The sequence below is a fragment of the Heterocephalus glaber genome, unplaced genomic scaffold (genome assembly GCF_053883595.1).
Source record: "Heterocephalus glaber isolate CG9 unplaced genomic scaffold, H.glaber_assembly_v1.0 deba00001572, whole genome shotgun sequence".
NCBI lineage: Eukaryota > Metazoa > Chordata > Mammalia > Rodentia > Bathyergidae > Heterocephalus > Heterocephalus glaber.
The window spans coordinates 18,287,673-18,309,536 of NW_028258357.1; the positions used below are offsets into that span (position 1 = coordinate 18,287,673).

The following is a 21,864-nucleotide window of genomic DNA, read 5'->3' on the forward strand; positions in this document are numbered from 1 at the left end:
TAACTTGTAGAGTTTATTTGTGAGTGTTCACTGAAATTAAGTGAGATGCTGTATAGATGGTACCTAGTATAGTGCTCGACATATTAGATATCCAGTAGCTACCTCTTAAAAACAATAGTCATACTTTCCCTATCGGCCTGGCAGGAGCTAGATGGGAAAAGAGCTTGTGATAGTTCCTGGCACTCAAGTAGCTGCTGGTATTATTATTATCTGTATATTGACTTGGTGGTAAAGTCATAAATATTAATTAAATGAATAATAATTTTAAAAGATAATTTCCCTCCATTGACCCTCCAGCCATGATTTGAAATAGAGCAGGTTTCTTTTTATCAAATGTGAGTCTTTTCAAGAGTTTGGGATCTTCCTGAGTGTGGTGGTGCAAACATGTAATCTTAGCTATTTGGGAAGCTAAAGCAGGAGTATTGCAAGTTCAAGGCCAGCCTAGGCAATTCAGTGAGACATTAATCAAAACATAAAGTTAACAATAAATAAAAACCATTGCAGTACAGGTCAGAAGGAAGAGTGTTTGTCTAGCTTGTGGGAGCCCTTAGTTTTGATCCTAGTACCACACACCAAAAAAGTGTTTGGAGCTTGAGTACTGACAGACTTAGTGGAATCATTGTAGAGAACAGTAAGATATATCCACTCTCACTGTCCCCATGTATCTACATATCTATACATACGTAGATATCTGTGTGTATATATATAAAACCCTAAAAATAAAATACATTCTTTGGTACACAATTCTCTACTTCTGAGAATTTAAGGAAATCACGAATTTGAAAATATGATAGTGCAAAAAAATTAGGAACAACCCAATGTTCATCAGTAGAGAAGTTTTAAAAAATCAATTATGGTACCTAGACACATCGGGATATTATACAGTTACAACAGACTCACTGAGACAGAAATACGGCAAACAATTCCTTTCACAATAGCATCCAAAAAACTGAAATACCTAGGAATCAACCTAACAAAAGAAACCAAAGACCTCTTCTCTGAAAACTATAGCACTCTGAAAAGAGAGATTGAAGATGATATCAGAAAATGGAAAGACATCCCCTGCTCCTGGGTAGGAAGGATCAACATAGTGAAAATGGCCATACTTCCAAAATTGCTATATAGATTCAATGCAATCCCAATTCAAATTCCAGCAGCATACTTCACGGACCTTGAGAAAACAATCCAAAAATTCATTTGAAACAAGAGACCCACAATAGCAAAAGCAATTTTAGGTGACAGAGACATGGCAGGGGGGTATCACAACACCCCCAACTTGAAACTATACTACAAAGCCACTGTGATAAAAACAGCATGACACTGGCGAAGAAACAAACCTGAGGACCAGTGGAAGAGATTAGAAGATGCAGAAACAATTCCAGATACACTCAGCCACCTCATCTTCAACAAAGGAGCCAAATAACCTCAGTGGAGGAAAGATAGCATCTTTAATAAATGGTGCTGGAAAAATTGGGTTTCAACTTGTCAAAGATTAAAACTAGACCTATAGGGCTGGGGATTTAGCTCAGTGGTTTTGCTGCCTGCTGCACAAGCACAAGGACCCGAGCTCGACCCCCAGTACCCCCCCCAAAATCCAAACAAAACCCAAAAAACTAGACCTATATCTCTCACCATGCACTAAACTAAAATCAAAATGGATTAAAGATCTAAATATTAAAATAGAAACACTGAACCTGCTGGAACAGAGGTTAGGTAGAACTCTTGAAGACATTGGTGTAGGAAAAGATTTTATGAACAAAACCTCAGTTGCCCATGAACTAGCACAAACAATCAACAAGTGGGATCTCTTCTTATTAAAAACTTCTCCCCAGCAAGAGAAACCACCAGCAGTGTAAAGAGACAACCCACAATGTAGAAAAAAATTTTCACCAGCTGTCCCTCAGACAAAGGTCTACTATCTAGAATCTATAAAGAACTTAAAAAGATCAGACCTCCCAAATTTAAAGACCCAGTCCAAAAATGGGCATCTGAAATGAACAGACATTTCTCAGACAAAGAAGTAGAAATGGCAAATAAACATATGAAAAAATGTTCCACATCACTGGTCATTGAAGAGATGCAAAAGAAAACAACACTGAGATTCCACCTCACTCCAGAAAGAAGGGCTGCCATCATGAAATCAACCAATAACAAATGCTGGTGGGGCTGTGGGGAAAGAGGAACCCTGCTCCACTGCTGGTGGGAGTGTAGACTGGTGCAACCACTGTGGAAATCAATATGGAGATACCTCAAAGAACTAGGCCTGGAAGTCCCATTTGACCCAGCTGTTCTCCCGCTGAGTATCTTCCCCAAAGAATGAAAAGGATCATACCTCAGTGATATATGTGCACCCATGTTCATAGCAGTGCAGTTTGTAATAGCTAAAACTTGGAAGCAGCCCAATTGCCCATCAACTGGAGACTAGATAAAGAAAATGTGGTCTTTTTATAAAATGGAGTACTACTCAGCCATAAAAAATAAGAAATTAGAGACATTTATAGCTAAATCAATGCACATTGAAATGATACTCTTAAGTGAAATAAATAGGACACACTTGTAAATACCGAATAGTTTCTCTAGTGTGAGAAACTGGAAATGTAAATAAGGACTAAAAGGTATAATAGATAATGTGAAATAGGAAGAAAAGGGGCAAAGGGGAAGGGGAGATGGGAGGGGTAGGGGAAAGGAAAGAAGGGAATGGAATTAATATGAGAAAATGAAAAAATGGAAACAAAGTCTTTGTAAATAGGGAGGGCAGGGGAAGGGGGAAAAACAAGAACCAAGAGAGACTATGTAAAGGTGCAAATTTCCAATGATGAATGTCATTATGTTGTACATCTAAAATGTACCAATAAAATAAAATCAATTATAGTACCTAGACACATCAGGATATTATACAGGTATTAGAAATGATTTAAATATTATTTTTAACCCTAAAAGATGCCTACAGCCTATCACTAAGTATACTTGTGCACATACTCAGACAAATCAAATTGCAGCACAGCGTGTTTATGGATGGTTTGTAGGTATAGCTATGTGTATAGTTTTGCAGAGATATGTTATAAAATGTAGGTGAAAAGATTTCAGTTGATACTACTCATGTTTTTTTCTATATTGTTTAACTTTTTGGTAATAATGATGTATTCTGTATTCAATTCAAAAACCTCCCAGGCTATTTTAATTCTAGGAAATAATAGCAACAGGAAATATGTACAAGGAACTGGTAAAAGTGGTTATCTCTATGGAGAGAGGAAGTAAGAGGTAGAGTGGAGAAAGACTTATTGTACTTACTGCATTAAAAAAATCATAGTCATGGATTGCATTTTCAAGCAAAAATTTTATACAATTACTGCTCCCATCTGAGATCACCAGAATTATCTAAATACTCCTGGGCCAAATAGTTTAAAAAAAAAAAAAAAAGAAAGATTCTATGGAATTTAAGCTATTAAGTTCCAAAGAATTAAGAATGGCTAACTACTTCCTTACTTGATAATTTCCTCAAGAAAGCTGAACTGTCCATATGATTTTGTATGTAAGGAAGTAAGCAGAAAGATGTATGCCCGGAAACTGAGAATGTAGCAATAATTTTGTTCAAATCGAACTATGTTTGGAGAGACATACCATCATGATGTGCTTTGGATTGTTGCTTTTACCTTAAGATTCTTGTGTGAATTTTAAAAGCAGGAGATTCTGGAACCAAGATCCTACTGATAATTTTGACAGATTGCTTTCCTTGGAATCATTTTCTAGAATATACTTAGAGCAAAACAAAAATCAGTTTGGAAGATACCTGTTTTCCCCTAAAGTTGTGTACTGTTTAGTTATATTCAATGTGGTGAGAATTTACTTTGTAATACTAGAATGAATATCTAATAAAAGTACCCTTGATGTATTTTAAAGTTTTATCTTTGTATTTTCCAGAATTTTCCACTGAGAAAAGTGCCTTGTAAAAAAGATGCCACATCGGGTTCATTCTTTGCCAGAGACAACACTGCAAACTTCCTCCACTGGTGCAGGGGCATTGGGGTTGACCAGACATACCTCTTTGAATCTGAAGGTTTAGGTAAGCATTGTTGCTGCTGCTGTTGTTTTTTGTATGTATTAGGATATTTTTGGTATCCCTTACTATTTCTCTTCAAATAGTGATTCAAGATGCCACATCTCAGTTTCTCAGAAAAATGTATACTTTAATTATACGTGAAACAATTGAAGATCAGATTTTTTTGATCAGGTATTAAATCAAGTATATTGTTTTTCATTTATATAGACTTTATATACTCATAAAGCCCTAAAAATATTTTACTTACTAAATGGGTTGGCTGCACAAAGGTTCTGGAGTAATGCTTTACTGATTAGTGTTTTCATCAAGATTTACTCTACCAAGTCTAAATTACTAATAGCATCTCTTTAACCAGGTAATTACAGAAAAACCAAAGCCAAGTGATGGGTACTTAGCATTTAAACAACAACTGCCAACTTTATTATCTTAATGGATTAAGTTCTTGAAAAGTCATGCTCTCCTGAAGAATTATTGGCTTATTTTCTTATTTCCTTAAAGTCAGCAAAGGCATCTGTGTCATGACTAAAGCTACCTGATGGAGTTAGACTATACACATATATTTCAAAACATGTATGTATATATACATATATCCGTGTGCCCACACACACACACATACACATACACAGAATTTATGATGTGTGACTGGAGCAGGAGCATTTCAAGGGATTGTGGGAGTCTGCCCTGGCAGGGAGGTTTTACCACTGACATTGTTTGTAATTACTGGTTTGCAGTGATAATAACAAGCAAACCAACTCTCGGTTGGTTTCATTATAGTTGTTAAATTCCCTGCCAACGGTGACTGTGCATACCCTTACTGTCTGCACTCAGGATAAGGTGCTGCTACCTGTTTGCTTTGCCCCCGGATGCTCCTGTCGAGTACAGAGTGAAGAGCAGGGGTTGCCCTTCTAACCCTCAGTTTGCAGCAGCTTTGAACCCAGTTCTGCTGCTCATTACTGACAGTGGTGCGCCCAGCTTCCAGGGATCAGAGGGAAGACGGAACTCTTTGAATTCTCCAGTTCCTAGCTTACTCTTTTTGAAAGGATGTAAGATTGCCTGCCATTTATTTCCATTGTCAGTAAGTGACATCTTCCACCTGTCCTGAAGGTCAGTACGAGACTAAATAAAGCACTGTCAGTACCCATAAGTCATTTCTAGGCTGAACAGATGAGCTAATGTTTGTACTCTGTAAAGGTCTCAGAGATGAGCCTCTTATTTATTTATTTACCTTTCGCTAGAGACTTTAAGCAAGTTTAAGAAACAAATGTACCATTTTAAGGTACTTATTTTAAGTGTTTAGAAAAACAGTTTCAAAAATTTCAGGATACATTTATTAGTATGAACTAAACTCACATATAGGCCTTTTTATTGCTTTAACAAATAATATTTTGTACTTTGAGTGTATAATAAATGCTATTCATAAATCAAAGAACAAGTGCCATTTTTATTGGGGGAACCAGTGTACATGCAGGTCATCACACACTGCACATTATTAGGTTAGGATTCAGAGTATCCTACTGTTTCTAACTGGACCAGATGTGACAGTACATGTCTCATGACTCTGATGGCACAGTTAGCATTAATTCCATGGCCAGGCCTGTTTTCTTTCTTCCTTAACACAGAATCTCTCTTTACTTGTATGATTTCTTTTAGAATTAATTTTATTTTAAAAAATTGTTTCAAAATACACATAACAAAATTTACCATTTTAACCATTTTTAAGTGTATTAGGTTTCTTTTTAAAATAGCACTTTTAAACATATTAATGTATGCTTCACATAACCTAAAATTCATAATTTAAAAATTGACAATTGAGATTTTTGGTATATTCTCTATTTGTAGGATTGTCTCTAATCCAATTCTAGAACATTTCTGTCACCCTAAAAGAAAGCCCATACCTGCAACTCATTAGTCCCAATTATTCTCTTCCACATGCCCTGGCAAACATTAACGTACTTTCTATAGGTTTGCATATTGTAGACGTTTCATAAATAGAATGGTACAGAGTGAAGCTCAGCCGGTCCCAGCACCCAGAAGGAAGCTCCCCCACTGCCATCCCAGGCCCCTAGGGCCAAGAAGGTGAGCTGGTCCCAGCACCCGGAAGGAAGCTCCCCGCCTCCATCCCAGGCTCCTAGGGCAGAGAAGCTCAGCCGGTCCCAGCACCTGGAAGGAAGCTCCCCTACTGCCATCCCAGGCTTCTAGGGCCAAGAAGGTGAGCCGGTCCCAGCACCCAGAAGGAAGCTCTCCGCCTCCATCCCAGGCTCCTAGGGCAGTGAAGCTCAGCCGGTCCCAGCACCCGGGAGGAAGCTCCCCCGCTGCCATCCCAAGCTCCTAGGGCAGAGAAGGTGAGCCGTGTGGGTGCCAGAAGCACCCCCCTCCCCCGTGGAAATGAGAAGACACGGAACCAAGCCTCAAAAACAGACTTCCAGATCACCTACAGCAACCCCAAAGGGAAACGAGATGAAACACTCTGATATTCAACCACCTGGACTCTCTGAACTGGCAACAAAAGAGGATCTGGGAAAAATGAAATCAGAAATAATTACTCAGATAACAGCAAAGATTTTGCTCATGGTGCAAGACATGATTAATAAATCTAGAGAGGACACAGATAAAAAAAATAGAGGATCTGAGGAACATGATGGAATCCCAACATAGGAAACAAATGGAATCCATAAAACAGATACAAACAGATTTCCAAGAGATTAAAAACTCCATCGAAAGTCTGCACAGCAGAATGAACCAATGTGATGATAGAATTTCACATATAGAAGGTAAGATTGCAATTAGTGAGGAGGAAAAGAAAAATTGCTTTAAAATTGTAAGGGAACATGAGAAATCAATCCAGCAGCTGCTAGACGATGCAAAGAAGAATAACATAAGACTAATTGGAGTCAATGAAGAAAGAGGAGAGAGTGCAGATGACATAAAAAAACTATTCACAGAAGTGATGGCAGAAAACTTTCCAAGCAGGGGAAAAGAACTTGACATACAGATAAGTGAGGCATATAGGACTCCAGCTAGCCTTAATAAAAAAAAATCTACACATAGGCATATAATAGTTAGGATTCCAGAAATCCAACAGAAGAATAAAATTCTACAAGGAGAGAAAAGAAATAAATCACATACAAAGGAAAGCCTATCAGAATCACAGCAGACGTCTCAATGCAAACCCTCAAGGCAAGAAGAGCTTGGAGTGATGTAATTCAAGCCTTAAAGGAAAACAGCCTCCAACCCAGATTGATGTACCCTGCAAAACTATCTTTCAAAATTGATGGAATTCAAGCCCTAAAGGAAAACAGCCTCCAACCCAGATTGATGTACCCTGCAAAACTATCTTTCAAAATTGATGGAGAAATAAGATACTTTGATGATAAAGAGCACCTCAGGAACTTCATGAATACCAAACCAGCACTCTAAAAAATTTTAGACAATACCCTAGGAAAAGACAATGAAGATCACAACCCCAGGAAACCCAGCAGAATGAATCCATTGGGCATGACAAATTAAATGCAAAGGGGGAGAATCCAACAAAAAGAAAAAGTCATGACAAGGCTTTCAAAACTTTTGAGTTCATCTCCCTAATGAGTGTATAATTCAATCTTATTATTGTACTGGTTAGTATTTTTCTGATTCTAGAATTGCACACCATTCCTTGTGCTATACTGGCTATTTATCATCTTCTTATGTCTACATTTTAATTGGGTTGTCTATTAATGAGCTCTAAGAATTCTTTATATATTCTGCTCGTAGGTTATATGCATTGTAAATATGGTCTGTTTAAGGACTACTTTTCATTTTAATGATGTCATTTAAAGTTCTAAATTTTGATGGAACCTCATTTATCAATTTTTTTCTTTTATACATCATGTTTTTTGTATCCTAGGTAGTTCTTGCCTACCCTGAATTCATAAATATTTTCCCTTATAATTTCTTCTTAAAGTTTTATACTTTTAGGCTTTTTTATTTAGGTTCTTGAATCCCTTCAAGTTATTTTCATGTATGGAAAAAAAGGGGTTGAGGTTAATTTTTTATATACAGATACCAGGTGTTCTAGTGCCGTTTGCTGAAGACACCATCTCTTCCTTGGCTCTTGAATCGAGTTTATATTCTATAAAATGCTAATGTTAAATAATCTTTCAAAACTCAGTGGACCATATAATGTGTGGTTCTATTTCTAGATTCTGTTTTATTCAAATGATCTATGTCTTTCCTTATACCAACACTGCCTTGATTACTGTAGCTTTAGAAGAAGTCTTAGAATTGGGTGCTAAATGTCTTCCAACACTGTTTTTGTTTTGGTTTTTGGCTTTTCTGGGTCCTTTGTACTCCTACATAACTTTTAAATTTCAATATCCAGTTCTCCATTTATAGCAAGTATACACAGACCTGCATTTTTATATATACCTTGTGTTTTCTAATCCTGCTAAATTCAAGTACAAGTTCTAGGGGCTCCTAGAGATTTCTCAGTATTTTCTCTGTAGATGATCATTTCATCTACATATAAAGATTTTGCTTCTGCCCTGCCAATCCTATCCTAATTGTGTCATTTTATTGCCAGATTATTTTGATTTAGACCTATGTTTCAAAGTCTAATGGACAGATGGAAGAGTAGGGATATATGCCCTTGTTCCCCACTTTAGGGAGAAAGCATTGTATCGTCTCCATTCATAGAAGGAGTTTTTGTTGGAAGTATGGAGTACATGTCTTTGATCTGTTGAGAAGGTTCTGTTCTCCTTCTAGTCTTCTGATGGCTTTTACCATGAACAGCTGTAGAATTTAGTCCAATACTCATTCTCCAACTAGTGACAGGATCATATGGTTTTCTCCTTTCCTCTGTTAAAATGGTGACTTTTGGGGGTGGATCTTCCAATGTTGAACCAACACTGCCATCCCTATAATAAAACCACTTTCTACATACTGCCAGATCTGACTTCCAATAGTTTGTTTTGTTAAACAAATTTCTATCTATGTTCATACATTTTTCTTCTATTATCTTTATCCAGTTTTAGGATTAGCACAATGTTGATTTCCTAAAATGAGGGGAGAAGTGTTCCTTCTTTTTTCTGCTTTAAATGTTTGGTATAATTTATCAGTTAAAATGTTTATGAGCCTGCTGTTGTCATATAGGTAAGTTTTCAAGCTAGGAATATACTTTCTTTAATAGGTGCTATTCAAATTTTATATTTCCTCCAGAGTTAGTTTCATTAATTTGTCTTCCAAGTTACTTCTTAGAAGTTGTCAAATTTATTTCAAAAAAGATTTTTGTAATATGCTTTCTATATCCTTTTCAATTCTGTAAAATCTGTGGTAATGTCTCCTAGATCTTAATATTGTAATTTAAAAAATGTATAACTGATATTGTGTAACAGGAAGAAAAGGTCTAAAAGAGCAGGGGAATTGGGAGGGATAGGGGAAGGGAAAAAAGGGAAAGGAAAAAATATGAGAAGAGGAAAAAAATGGAAACAAGGTCTTTGCAAATAGGGAAGGGAGGGCAAGGGAAGGGGAAAAATAATAAGAACCAAGAGACTCATGTAAAGGCACAAGATCCCAATGATGAATGTAACTGCATTTTATACCTAAAATGTAACAATAAAGTTAATGGGGGGAAAATAAAAAAGAATGGTGCAATATGTGACCTTTCATGCCTGCATCCTTTCACTTAGCATGATGGTTCATTCCTTTGTATGTATAATAGTATTTCATTTTTTATGACTGAATAATATTCGGTGTGTAGCAAACACTACATTTTAAAAATATATCCATTCATCAGCTGATGGACATTTAGATTGGTTTCATGTTTTTGGCTACTATGTGTTAATGCTGCTGTCAGCATTTGTGTACAAGTTTTTGAGTGAATGTATGTTTTTAATTCTCTCAGGTGCATACCTAGGAGTGGAATTGCTGGGTCATATGGTAATTCGATGTTTATCTTTCTGAGGAAACATCAGAGTATTTCACAGTGGCTGCACCATTTTTTTCATCCCCACCAGCAGTGCACAAGTGTTCCAGCTTCTCCACATTGCTGCAACACTTGTCCTTGTCAGGTTTTCCTTTGCCATCCTCTTTGTGACCATCATATTGGGAATGAGTGGGACTTGCTGTGGTATTGGTTTGCACTTCCCTAAGGACGTTCAGTGTCATTTCATTTGCTTAGTGACCATTTACATGTCTTCTTTGGAGATGTCTATTCAAAATTTTTGCTCATTTTTTCTTTTATGTGGGTTATTTATCTTTTCTGTTGACATGTAAGAGTTCTTTGTACATTCTAGGCACTTAGTCCTTAATAGGTGATTTGGAATTTTTTCCCCAGTCTTTGTGTTTCTTTACCTTTTTGATACTATACTTTGGTATACAAAAATTTCAAGTTTTGAAGATTGATTTACATTTTAGATATGACACCAGAAGCACAAGCAATACATTGCTTGTGCTTCTGGTGTCATATCTAAAAACCACTGTCTAATCAAAGTCATGGAAATTTTTACCTATATTCCCTTTTTAAAAGTTTTATAGTTTTAGCACTTAACATTTAGATCTTTAACCTGCTTTTAGTTAATTTTTATATATGGTGTGAAGTAAGGGTTCAAGTTCATATTTTGTATGCAGGCATCCAGTTGTCCCAGTGCCATTTGTTAAAAAGACTCTTTTTCCATTGAATTATCTTGGCATCTTTGTTGAAAGTAACTGATTTACTTCAAGTCTAGATTTATTTCCAAATGCTCAGTCCACCCCATTGTTCCATACATATGTCTGTTCTCGTGCCAGTAATACACTGTCTTGATTTTTGTCTCTCATTAAGTTTGAAATTGGGAAGCGTGAGCCTTCCAACTTTGTTTTCTTTTTCAGTATTTATTTTACTGTTTTGTGCCCCTTGCAATTCTGTATTAATTTAATCATTGGCGTGTCCATTTCTGGAAAAAAGGCCTGCTGAAATTTGACAGGGATTGCACTGAATCTCTAGGCCAGTTTAGGCAATGTTTTCATCTCAACAATTTTGTCTTCTAATCCATGAACAAGGGCTGTTCTTCTGTTCATATATTCTTTAATTTGTTTCAATAATGTTTTGTAGTTTTGGCATAAAAGTATTGCATTTTTGTTTAAATTTTTTAAAGTGCATTATTCCTTTTGAAGCTGTTTCAAGTAGGATATTTTCTTAATTTTATTTTTAGATTATTCTTTTCTAGTATATACAACTAATTTTTGTTTATTGATGTTGTACTCTGCAACTTGTTTATTTGCCATAATAGTTTCTTTGTAGATGCTTTAAGATTTTCTATACATAGGATTATGTCGTCTGTGAATAGAAGTAGTTTTCCTTCTTCCTTTCCAATCTGGATGCTTTTTAGTTTCCTCGCCTAACTACTGCAGCTAGAACCTCCAGTACAATGCTGAAAAGAAGTGGTAAGAAAGGACATCCTGTCTTTTTCTCATCTTGGGAAAAGATTTTCAGTATTTTCTCTTTAAGAATGATATTGACTATGGATTTTTCATAGATGCCTTTATCTGACTGAGAGAGTTTTCTTCTATTTCTAGTTTGTGGAGTCTTTTTTTTTTAATTCATGAAAGGATGTTGGATTTTGTCAAATTCTTTTGTGTGTTCTTCCCCTTTATTCTATTAATAGTATATTATATTGGTTGATTTCATATGTTGAACTAACTTTGCATTCCTGGCTTAAATCCCATTTCATTATGGTGTTTAATTCTTTTTACATGTTGCTGGATTTTGTTTTTCAATATGTTGTTGAGGATTTTTGTATCTTTTTTCAAAAGGAATATTGTTTTTGAGTTTTCTTATGCTGTCTTCGTGTGACTTCTGGCTTTGGTATCAGGATAATGCTGGCATCATAGAATCATTTACAAAGTGCTCCCTCCTCTTCTATTTTATAAAGTTTGAGAGATGAATTAGCACATAGTCAAAGATAGTTTAGAATAAAATTGAGGTGGTAGCTGGGCATGATGGTACAGCCTGTATTCCCAGCACCTGGGAGGCTGAGGCAGGAGGATCACCATGAGTTCACTGCTAGCCTGGGCTACATAGTGAGGCCTTGTTTAAAAAAAGAAAATTGAAATGATATATTTCTTCTAATAGTATCTCCTGTTGATAGATCCAAAATATAAATAATTTAATGTTACTACACTTTTAGTTTTTTAACCCTAACATTATAAAAAATAGAGGTTTATGGTAGATATTCATTTTCTTGTTAGCTAGTTCTTTTTAAAGTAGTTTATAGAGGATAACAATATACAAAGGAAATATAAAGGTCTTTTCCAAGTCTTCTCCAAAGAAGTGAGACTGCTGTCTTCATTACTTTCTGTTACTCTCTTACATTCCAGAAATATATTTCCCTATTCAACTCTGCTCCTTAAAACATGTTATCTTATTTTCCACAGTTTTACACAAGGATCCAAGACAAGTGTATCTTTGTCTTCTTGAAATTGGTCGCATTGTGTCAAGGTATGTATTCTGCAATATTTCAGAATTTCAAAGTCATAAACATGTTAAGCTACTTAACTGTAGTTTAGAACACTACTTTCTACAAACGAAATGATTCTCAGTTGAAACAAAGTAACCTAATTTATTTTGGCTTTCTTTTTTTGTCTTTGTTTTCTTTGTTCCACTAGCATGAGCATATGTCAATGTTTCCTCCATATACGTTGCTGATAATTAAATTATAAATTGGTTACTTAAAAACTTCAGATTAAGCATAGAGTAAAAGCAAATAGTCTTAAAGCAGCTCAGGGCCAAGCAAGTCTTCTGAACTCAGACTCTGATGAGAGAGCGGAAGTTTGGTGTCCCCCATACTTGCTTCAGCCCCATCTTCACTCATCTGCTGATTTCAAAGCTGCCCTTCAGAACCCCAGGAAGGATGCTGAGAGCATCCAGTAACCCAACATGTGCTACCATGTGAAGATTGTGGTCCGGATTTTTGCCGACCTGTGAGGCATAGGAAGCATTTCCAGATGTCCAGTGAGATTGGTAGAAGAATCACACAGACTTTGCTCTAAAAATCAAAGTTCATCTATCTCGGTGCCCTGAATGATCAGATTTCCTGCTTTGTTTTCAGATATGGGGTTGAGCCACCAGTATTAGTAAAACTTGAGAAAGAAATTGAGTTAGAAGAGACTTTGCTTAACACTTCTGGGCCTGAAGAGTCCATCAGCATCCCGAAATCCTGCTGTCGGCATGAAGAGCTGCACGAGGCTGTAAGTATTTGTCACACTTTCTTCTGCCTACCCGAACTCTCATAGGTTTATACGCCTCTACACTGCTGCACATGATGCTATGTGTTACTTATTCAGAATATGTAGCACTGAGGGTAATGTGTTTGATGGCAATTTGTTATTGCTTATGCATGAAGCGGATGAATGGGTAACTGAGCAGTGGTGGGGCAGACGGGCTGCATTACAGGCCACAAGAATCCACTGATTGCTTTCTTTTTCCCCCCAAGAATAAATCATTACCAATAAACCTTTAGAAAGTGTTGCTTTGTTTCATTGAATGTAATAAAAGTCTATAATAACATATTCAGATAAACTTATAAGATAGATTAAGAATATGTCAGCATGAGGCTGGGGATTTAGCTCAGTGGTGCTGCCTCCTGCCTCTCAAGCACAAGGTCCTGAGTTCGATCCCTGGTACCAAAAAAAAAAAGACTATGTCAGCCCAAACAACTCTTTATCAGACCAAAATATTTATCTGTATTATCTTATTTTATTTACCTATATTATGTTTACCTATATATTATCTACATTATATTTACCTACCTATATTTACCTACATGATCTTATAAATACATTTGGTGTCTGGAAATATCAATATTGGAAGCAGAAATAATTAGTAGATAAAAATAAAATGTATTTAAAATTTTATGTAAGCTTAAAGAATGATTGAATAAAAGAAAATATCTAGAAAATATTTTTATTAAATAGAAAATACAATATGTTATTTCCCCATAATATAAAGATGATGATGATGGAAATTTGATGATGGAAACATTTTTGGTAGGCAAATGGACAAGGACTGCATTCACACAAGAAGAAAGTACAATGTTGAAACTTACAGCTACTCAAAGAAATGATGAAAAACCATTTGTCCCATCAGCCACTTAAAAATTAGAAAACTTAGGGCTTTTAAATTGTGGGGAAACTGTACTTAGGGATGGTAAATGATGTAAACTTTTGGAGGCAAACTGAAAAATAGATACCAAGAGCTGCTCAAATATTTCTTTTTCATTTTTTTGTAATTGAAAATGTGGAAAAATAACATAAATGAAAGTGTTTATTGCCCTATTATTTTTATTGGTGAAAAATCATAAGCAATATAAAACCACTGATAGGGCAGTGGTTGGTAAATTAGGATTCAGTATCTTAACAGAATAATCACTTTCTGTGATCATTATGGCAACTATGTAGCAATAAGAAAAATGCTTATTTTGTGAAAAATATGCATATATGAACAAACTATATAGAAACAGGGAGAATGAAAATAGTAGGTAGTAATGTAATACCATTATAAATGATTTTAATTTCTTTAGCTGTTCCCTCCAGTGTTACATTGTTAACTATACAATAAATAAAACCAGAAGGGGACATTTCTTATCTATAGCTCTTACTTCTCTTAGGCTCACTGTTGTTTAGGTTGTGGGCTAGTGTTGACTGTACTGCTCTATATAAGTGGTTATTTGGATATTTTAAATAAGGAAGATAGTGACTTCTCAGATTTACATTCTTCTTATGAAAACTAAAAATGAGCACATTTCTTTAAACATGCATGTACTGTATGATTACATTCAATGTCCATGTATAAATACACGATCTACAGGTATCTTGGTGTCATGTTTAATATTCAGAACAATTATCTAATTCACCTTATAGCGTCCTGTTAAGAAGAGGTTTTTTTTTTCCCACGTCTTAAGTTTAATTAAATAATTTTGTTTAGATTTATTCTGTGTGACAGTAGTTGAGAAAAATATTCATGATTTTTTACAAAAATATAATTTTAGGGAAAAGTCAAATAGTTTCTATAGTGGCTGATATGCAAAATTTATCAGACAATGATATTTCAAAAAATATGTTCATTTTATCACTTTATTATGATTTCTATGTTAGAATATAGAATTGTCAAATTCCTCTTTTATTTACTGTAGTCCTACCATGTATTTGTTTTTTATTTATTGAAATTAAAAAATTCCTGAGGTATAGAAAGAAGTAGGGTTTCTCCTGGCTCCCATCTCCTTAGCTGACTTTGGGAACAGGGCAAATACTTAGAAACATGCTTTTCAAGCTGAAACCTTAAAAGAATTTTGCCTAGTCAGTGTGAACGTACTGAAGGCATGGGTGAATGAATGTACATGAATGCATCTTTGCCTATTTTAACAATAACTTTTAACAAATGTAGATATCCCCCACCCCGTCCCCCCTTATTAGTTAAGGGAAATTTCCTAGGCTTGATCTGACTGGCCAGTCTTTGACTTGACACAACTATTATTAATTCAGGGCTTCAAACGAGTGAAGCATAACAGTGATCTCCTACGTTTCCTAAAACTTGGCAGACGCATCTAGAGTTGCCTTTCCTGTCCTCAGTGGGCATGCGCGCACTGTAGGCCTGATTGCGTTTGCGTGGAGAGGCTGGGTTTATGCTGGGTCAGCAAAGTCTCACCTCCAGGTTCATTAACAAGTGAAAGGGAAGGAATATAAGACAGTTCACGGCCTTTGAATTTTTATCTTTGAGATTTATTTTTCTCACTATCAAATAACATCACATTTTAACTTTAACAAAGTATTTTTTGTACCAAGCACCAAATTTAGCTATTTATTTTTAATCTTAGGTTAAACATATTGCCGAAGACCCTCCCTGTAGCTGCTCACATCGATTTTCTATTGAGTACTTATCAGAAGGCCGGTACCGACTCGGGGACAAAATACTCTTTATAAGGGTGAGTTGGTGGGTCTGGTCTGTGACGAAGCTGTTGGGGCTGGTGCTACTGCTTTATGTATTTCTTTTTGCTCCCCCTTTTCTAAAAAATGGGAAGAGGTGCCATTCTGGAAGAATTTCACTTGGTTTCAGAGTATGCAAGAGCTTAGGTGAGTATGTGTAACACAGCAAACGACTAACTTGAAAATAGCTGAGACTATCAGACGCTGAATATCACCAGGAAAGCAGTCTTTATACCCCTCAGGGAACTTCATTTTTAAATTTTTCTAAAAGGGAATTTTTTTTTCTCATCACCATAAGAAAAACAAAACATCTCATAAGTATAGATGCCCATAGTAAGAAAACGAAACAGAAACACCAGACACCAACCGGCTGGCTGCGGGCCCACGACAACGCCGCTGGGGTGGACAGCAGCCCCGTGTACCTGAGGCCAGGCCCAAACTCCTGCAGCCCTCGGAGCCCAACTCTTGTCTGCAAGGAAGGACTGATGAATTCTATCAGAGTGTTTCATAGATTAAATTGTTACGATACACGTGAGGATCATTCATTAAGTTGCAAAATATGTCTTAGTTTTGTTGTTTTTATCTTCTTCCCTGACTACTTTTTCCTTTGCAGGAGGCATTTCCCCCATTTTTTTTCCTCTGCCTCTCTTCCTTCTCTTTCCTTCCTTCAATAGGCAACGCCTCTCCGAACAGTGTAACTCCTGCAATTCTATTACTAACTCGGGTTTTCTGCATGTAAATATTTTCATTACAAATTGGAGGACTTCCGTTGCTAGTTGCATAATTAAATACTTACAAGGTGTGTAACTATAAGAAAGAGGCTGTCACTGCGTCACAGAGGTGCTGGCAAATGCTGAGTTTCACAGATCGAAGACCAGCGGTGGTGACTGCGAGTGACGTGATCTGTCCGTCGCCTCGTCTTACTGGTGTGTTCTTTCCTCTCTTCTGGGGACAGATGCTTCACGGAAAGCACGTCATGGTCCGCGTTGGTGGAGGCTGGGATACTCTTCAAGGATTTTTGCTTAAATACGATCCCTGTCGGGTATTACAGTTTGCTACTCTAGAGCAAAAGATCCTAGCATTTCAGAAAGGAGTTTCTAATGAAAGTGTGCCCGATTCGCCCGCCGGAACACCTCAGCCTCCCGAAATGAATCCTCTGTCCGCCGTTGACAGGTTTCAGAAACAGAGTCTGCGGCCTGGGGCTCCGCTCGGTGCCCGGAGCGGGAAGGAGAAGCAGGCGCGGCCGCTGCGAGGGCGCCCGGGCCCCGCGCCCGTCGGCCCCAAGTTCCCGGCTTCCCGGGCAGCGCCTGCTGGGCCCAAGCTCGCGCCTCCCCAGGGTGCTGCTCCCAGCCCCGCGTCCTCCTCCCTCGCCCCTCTACATCCAGCCTGCAAAACCCCCGCCTCACTCACTTTCTCAAGAAGCAGCCCTAGCCCCTCGGAGACCCTGGGGAAGTGTGGCGCAGCGCCCAGCAGGCCCCAGGCCCCGGCTCTTCTGACCCAGACTCCCAGAGCTCCGGCCGCAGCTCCACCTTCGCCAGGCAAAGGCCCGGGAAGCACGGAGCCCTTGAGCCGCAGTCCGGTTTCTCGCAGGCGTGATGCACCTGTGGGTTCGTCATCGAAGTGCCCCAGGGAACCAAGGCCGAAGTCCCCTTTGCAGTCCTCCGCAAAAATGACAAAACCCCGCTCCCACACCCCGGCCACAGGTCGGGGGGCTCCGCCTCCCGGGGGAGCCTCGCAGGCAGTGCTGACCCCCTCCCGGAAACTCATCCCAGCCGGGAAGGTGAAGCAGCCAGGGTCGGTGGCCTCGGCTTTTCCCGCCAGAGCTGCCCCGGGACGGAAGGAGACGGCTGCAGTCTCAGCGGCCAGGAAGCCGCCTCAGGATAAAAGCGCTCGCCCGGGGACGGGGCCTGGCTCCTCAAGGCCTCCCGGCCGCACCCCGCTGTCCAGCGTGAGCGTCCCCCAGACTTGCGCCCGAGCCCAGAGCGCGCCCAAGTCGGCACAGCGCGCGGCGAAGGGCCAGCACTGGGCCCCGGGGCCCGCGAGGGGCGGCAGGAGCCCGGCGGCCGCCAGGAAGCCTCCCTCGCCTCCCTCGCCTCCCTCGCCCGCAGCAGGTGCAGAGCGCGGAGACAGAAAGCCCAGCGCTGAGAAGAAGGAAGGCGGGGACCACTATTTCGTCATGACTGGGAGCAAGAAACCTAGAAAATAAACACCTGTGTGTCCCTGAGCAAGCAGGGGAGAGGCGCGAAATACGTTCGCTCGCTCATTAAAACTGGCCTGCGTGTTCGTGGGACAGCAGCAGTCACTGGGGACAGCCAGGTGCAGGCTGGAGGCCCGGACGGGAAAATTCAGTCTGAAGTCACCGGGAGGCGCCCTTGCAGGCAGGATTCCTACTCATTAATAGGCGGCTTGTGATTTTCAGTCCGGAGCATATTTGTTAACGCCTGCCCTTTAGCGGAATGGAAAAGTCAAATAACACTACTGGAATCATAATTATACTTGCTGTATTTTTGAATAGGTTTTAAGTATGGAGGTTATATACTCGCTAATAGTAACAGTGGTGCTTTTAATATTGGCTGCATTTTAGTGAAAAAGCAACGGTTTGACCCTTGTTCTACAGAAGGCAACTAAGTCAGTTTCCGGATCAGGATTGCCTGATCCAGCAATACTGTGTTACAGTGGCTGCTGCTTATCAGCTTATTCTGGTTTGGGAGAATTCTTTTTTTTTTTTTCGTACCAGGAATCGAACCCAGGGCCTCACGCTTGCTAGGCAGGCGCTGCACCCCGGCCCTCCTGTAGTTCTTTCTTTTGGTCCTGGGGGTCGAACTCCGGTCCTTGCGCTTGCAAGGCAGGCAGCAGAACCACTGAGCCCTGGGAGAATTCTTATTTAACCTTAAGTTTTCTAAATCAGGAGGAGCTGATTTTTTTTAAGCTGGCTTGTATTAATAATGATGATGTTTTGTTACCAAGATTTTTGGTAACAAACAAATTAATTTATTGAAACATAAACTGAAATTTAGTAAAAACTCAAATTAAGATTTTCATATATTACTGTAAAAGTTTAGACACCTTACACTTTTAGATGGATTTTGTGCAATGTGACAGGGAAAACCCACTTAGTAGCTTTTAGCAAAATAAAATATTTTAATTAATTTTCTATGAAAGCAGGTATGAATTTTTACATTAAAATAATGTTTTAATATCAGAATTATGTTTTAACAATTTTAAAATGTAGATATAAAAGGGTTTTAAATTGATACTCTAAAAATTCTATCCTATGATTGTTTTTCTTTGGGTCGGATAATGCCAGTTTTAATTAGATGCTTTTAGTTATGTTAATTTTCTTTAATAAAGTCATGCCGCCTCATTTTTCCATGCCAGTAGACGGCACGTGTTTACATGTCTCGCTCCGCAGGTGGATTCTCACAAAACACATCCGGGTTATGTAACGACTACATAGACTCCACCCATCCAAGAGGGAGGATACTTGTAAATAATTTATTTAAGGGACTGGGACTATTTAAATATCATTAATGTATTTTGAGAAGTTTATGGGTGTTTTGAATAACTTTACAGTGTTATCACTTATCACAAGTTTTATATTGAATATTGAGATTTGTGTTTGTTTTAATCTCAAATATGTTTTCTAAAGGAGAATAACAGTTTACACAAATAGCATCTTAAGCTGGTTACTAACGTTCAGTTAATCAAAGGTATAGTCAGGCTGCCTTTTGGTGTAATTAATGGATCTCTTAAAACAGACAGCCATCAGATATTTGGTTTAGTTCCTGAATTGTTTTGGACATTGAGAGAATATTTACACCTTTGGGAGTTAAAGTCAGTGTTCAAGAGATAGTTAGGAGCCTTACTGTTTTAGTAATCAGAAATGTTTCGTGCATCTTTTGAGGAGGAAGAATTTTACCTTCATGAAGTTTATTCTAAGATCAAGCAACACTTCTATATTAGTAACTTTTAGAACTTAAGAAAAAGGAAAAGAAAAGGATATTGTAGCCAGCCTATGGATTCAAGTAGGTTTTGTAATGGGTAAACATTAATTTTTGTGTTAAGAGAAATAAAAATATCCCTCAGGTACCTAGCACAAATTCCAGAATTAATCAAAGAATTGCTTATTTTAAAAATTTGAAATCAACTTATAAATCTATTGTTTAGTAAGAGAGAATTTCTCCAGTTGTATTCATGTTGGAAGAATGTTTATTTATGTAGGGCTTACCTTTAAATAATGTATGCTTTCTTAAAAATGGAGCTTTTATTTTTCTTAGCTATAATTTGTTAATGTTACTAATACATAAAACTTTAGAGGAAAATGGAATGCTGATTACTTTTATACTCTGCAGGCTTCAAGGAGGCCTTTAAGGCTCGTGTCTTCAAAATAGCTTGATAAATTAAATGACTTTGAACTTTTCTCTCCATGCTGAATTTACAATTTTTAACAGCAGAGGCAGTTTCTAAGGAAAAAATATTTCTTCTCTATCCTCTTCATCTCGATCTGCTTTAAAATCTGTCACTTCTTTACAAGCCTTCAGTAGCACGGTGTTATGATACATTCCTAGATCCTGGCTTCTACACCGACTCTGCTCCAATCCACATTTGTGTATTATTCTTTACTTGTGCTAGCAATATTTGTATCTGATTTTAACTTACATTTTCTCAAGTATTAAAGTTGAAATATGAACCAAGGTCTTGGTTTGCTTTTTTGGTGTATTCCTAATTCATTCTGATCACCAGCTGTTACGTGGGGAGTTGCATGTATGAAGCATTCATAATTTGAGGGTGGTTTTAATTCTTTTTCTATTTAAAATGCCCTTTTATAGTTGTAGAGTTTATTTTACTTCTAGGAGATTAGAAAGTGTTGCCATTAAGAAACGGTATTTGGGGGCCGGGGATTTAGCTCAGTGGTTTTGCCGCCTGCTACGCAAGCGCAAAGACCCGAGTTCGATCCCCGGTATCAAAAACAAAAAAGAAACGGTATTTTTTCCTCAAATTGCTGTATCTTCTAGAAGTTTCAGAAAGACCAGACTCAGATTTAATCATCTTTGAGGTAACAGAAATAATTTATTAAAGTTAAATTCTTTGGGTACTAATCCTATAATCTTGTTTCAACTTCATACTCTGGTACAGTGAGAATATTCTTAAAATACTTGCTCATCTTTTTCCTCTATTCATGACCAGAGTAGTTATAAAAGGCAGTTAATTCAGTATGTATCTCCTCTGATGTTTTCAAAATAGAAAAACACAATTTTGCCAAAATTTTAGTATTTTTTCCTAATCTTTTGTGGATGTAAACTTTTAAAACTGATGAAATTTTGAGGACTATTAAGAATATTAAAGCATTTTTTGGTAAGTGTAAAAATACAAGGACACAAATATTATTAAATTATTTTATAATAAAGATTTTATTCTTATAGAAAAATACAGTAGGATTCGATCTTAAAGAAATATATTTAAAGATTTAACTACAAGAATGTTAATCAGAGCATATTATTAATATTGGTATAGTTGTAAAAATACCATAAGGTCATTAAAAATCATGTAGTTATTTATGTATCTTAAAAGTAGCACATATGGTGAGGAAGTATTTTTTTGAGAAACTGTAATAATATATGATAATTTTAAATTTTCTACATTTGGCCAAGAACAGCACAGTACATGTTACAGGCCTGTGAACTTAATAAGTGCTACTATAATTAAACTCCTTTAGCTAGTCTTTTAAGGTTTTATATATTTTATTAAAAATCACAATTTTCTTAAATTAAGTAACTTATTTCACAAATTATTGTATAGGAATGAACAAACAAGATAAATGAATAGAAGATGGCTTTGACCATTGAGGGCCTCTGGAGTCAACTATAGCA

The 21,864-nt window shown here is 37.5% G+C and overlaps 1 protein-coding gene across 6 annotated transcripts in view; it reads left to right on the top strand.

Annotated features, from left to right (window-relative positions):
• Gas2l3 (growth arrest specific 2 like 3) overlaps window positions 1-20,684 on the top strand; it is a 37,672-nt gene extending 16,988 nt beyond the window's left edge. For all 6 annotated transcript variants that reach the window (XM_004844860.3, XM_021258424.2, XM_087192671.1 and 3 more), the window contains 5 exons: window positions 3,922-4,063; window positions 12,449-12,512; window positions 13,123-13,261; window positions 15,886-15,993; window positions 16,950-20,684. In XM_004844860.3, the coding sequence (XP_004844917.2) occupies window positions 3,922-4,063; window positions 12,449-12,512; window positions 13,123-13,261; window positions 15,886-15,993; window positions 16,950-18,200 (1,704 nt within the window). In that variant the 3' untranslated portion in view covers window positions 18,201-20,684. The remainder of the gene's footprint in view (window positions 1-3,921; window positions 4,064-12,448; window positions 12,513-13,122; window positions 13,262-15,885; window positions 15,994-16,949) is intronic.
• Window positions 20,685-21,864: the final 1,180 nt, after the last annotated feature.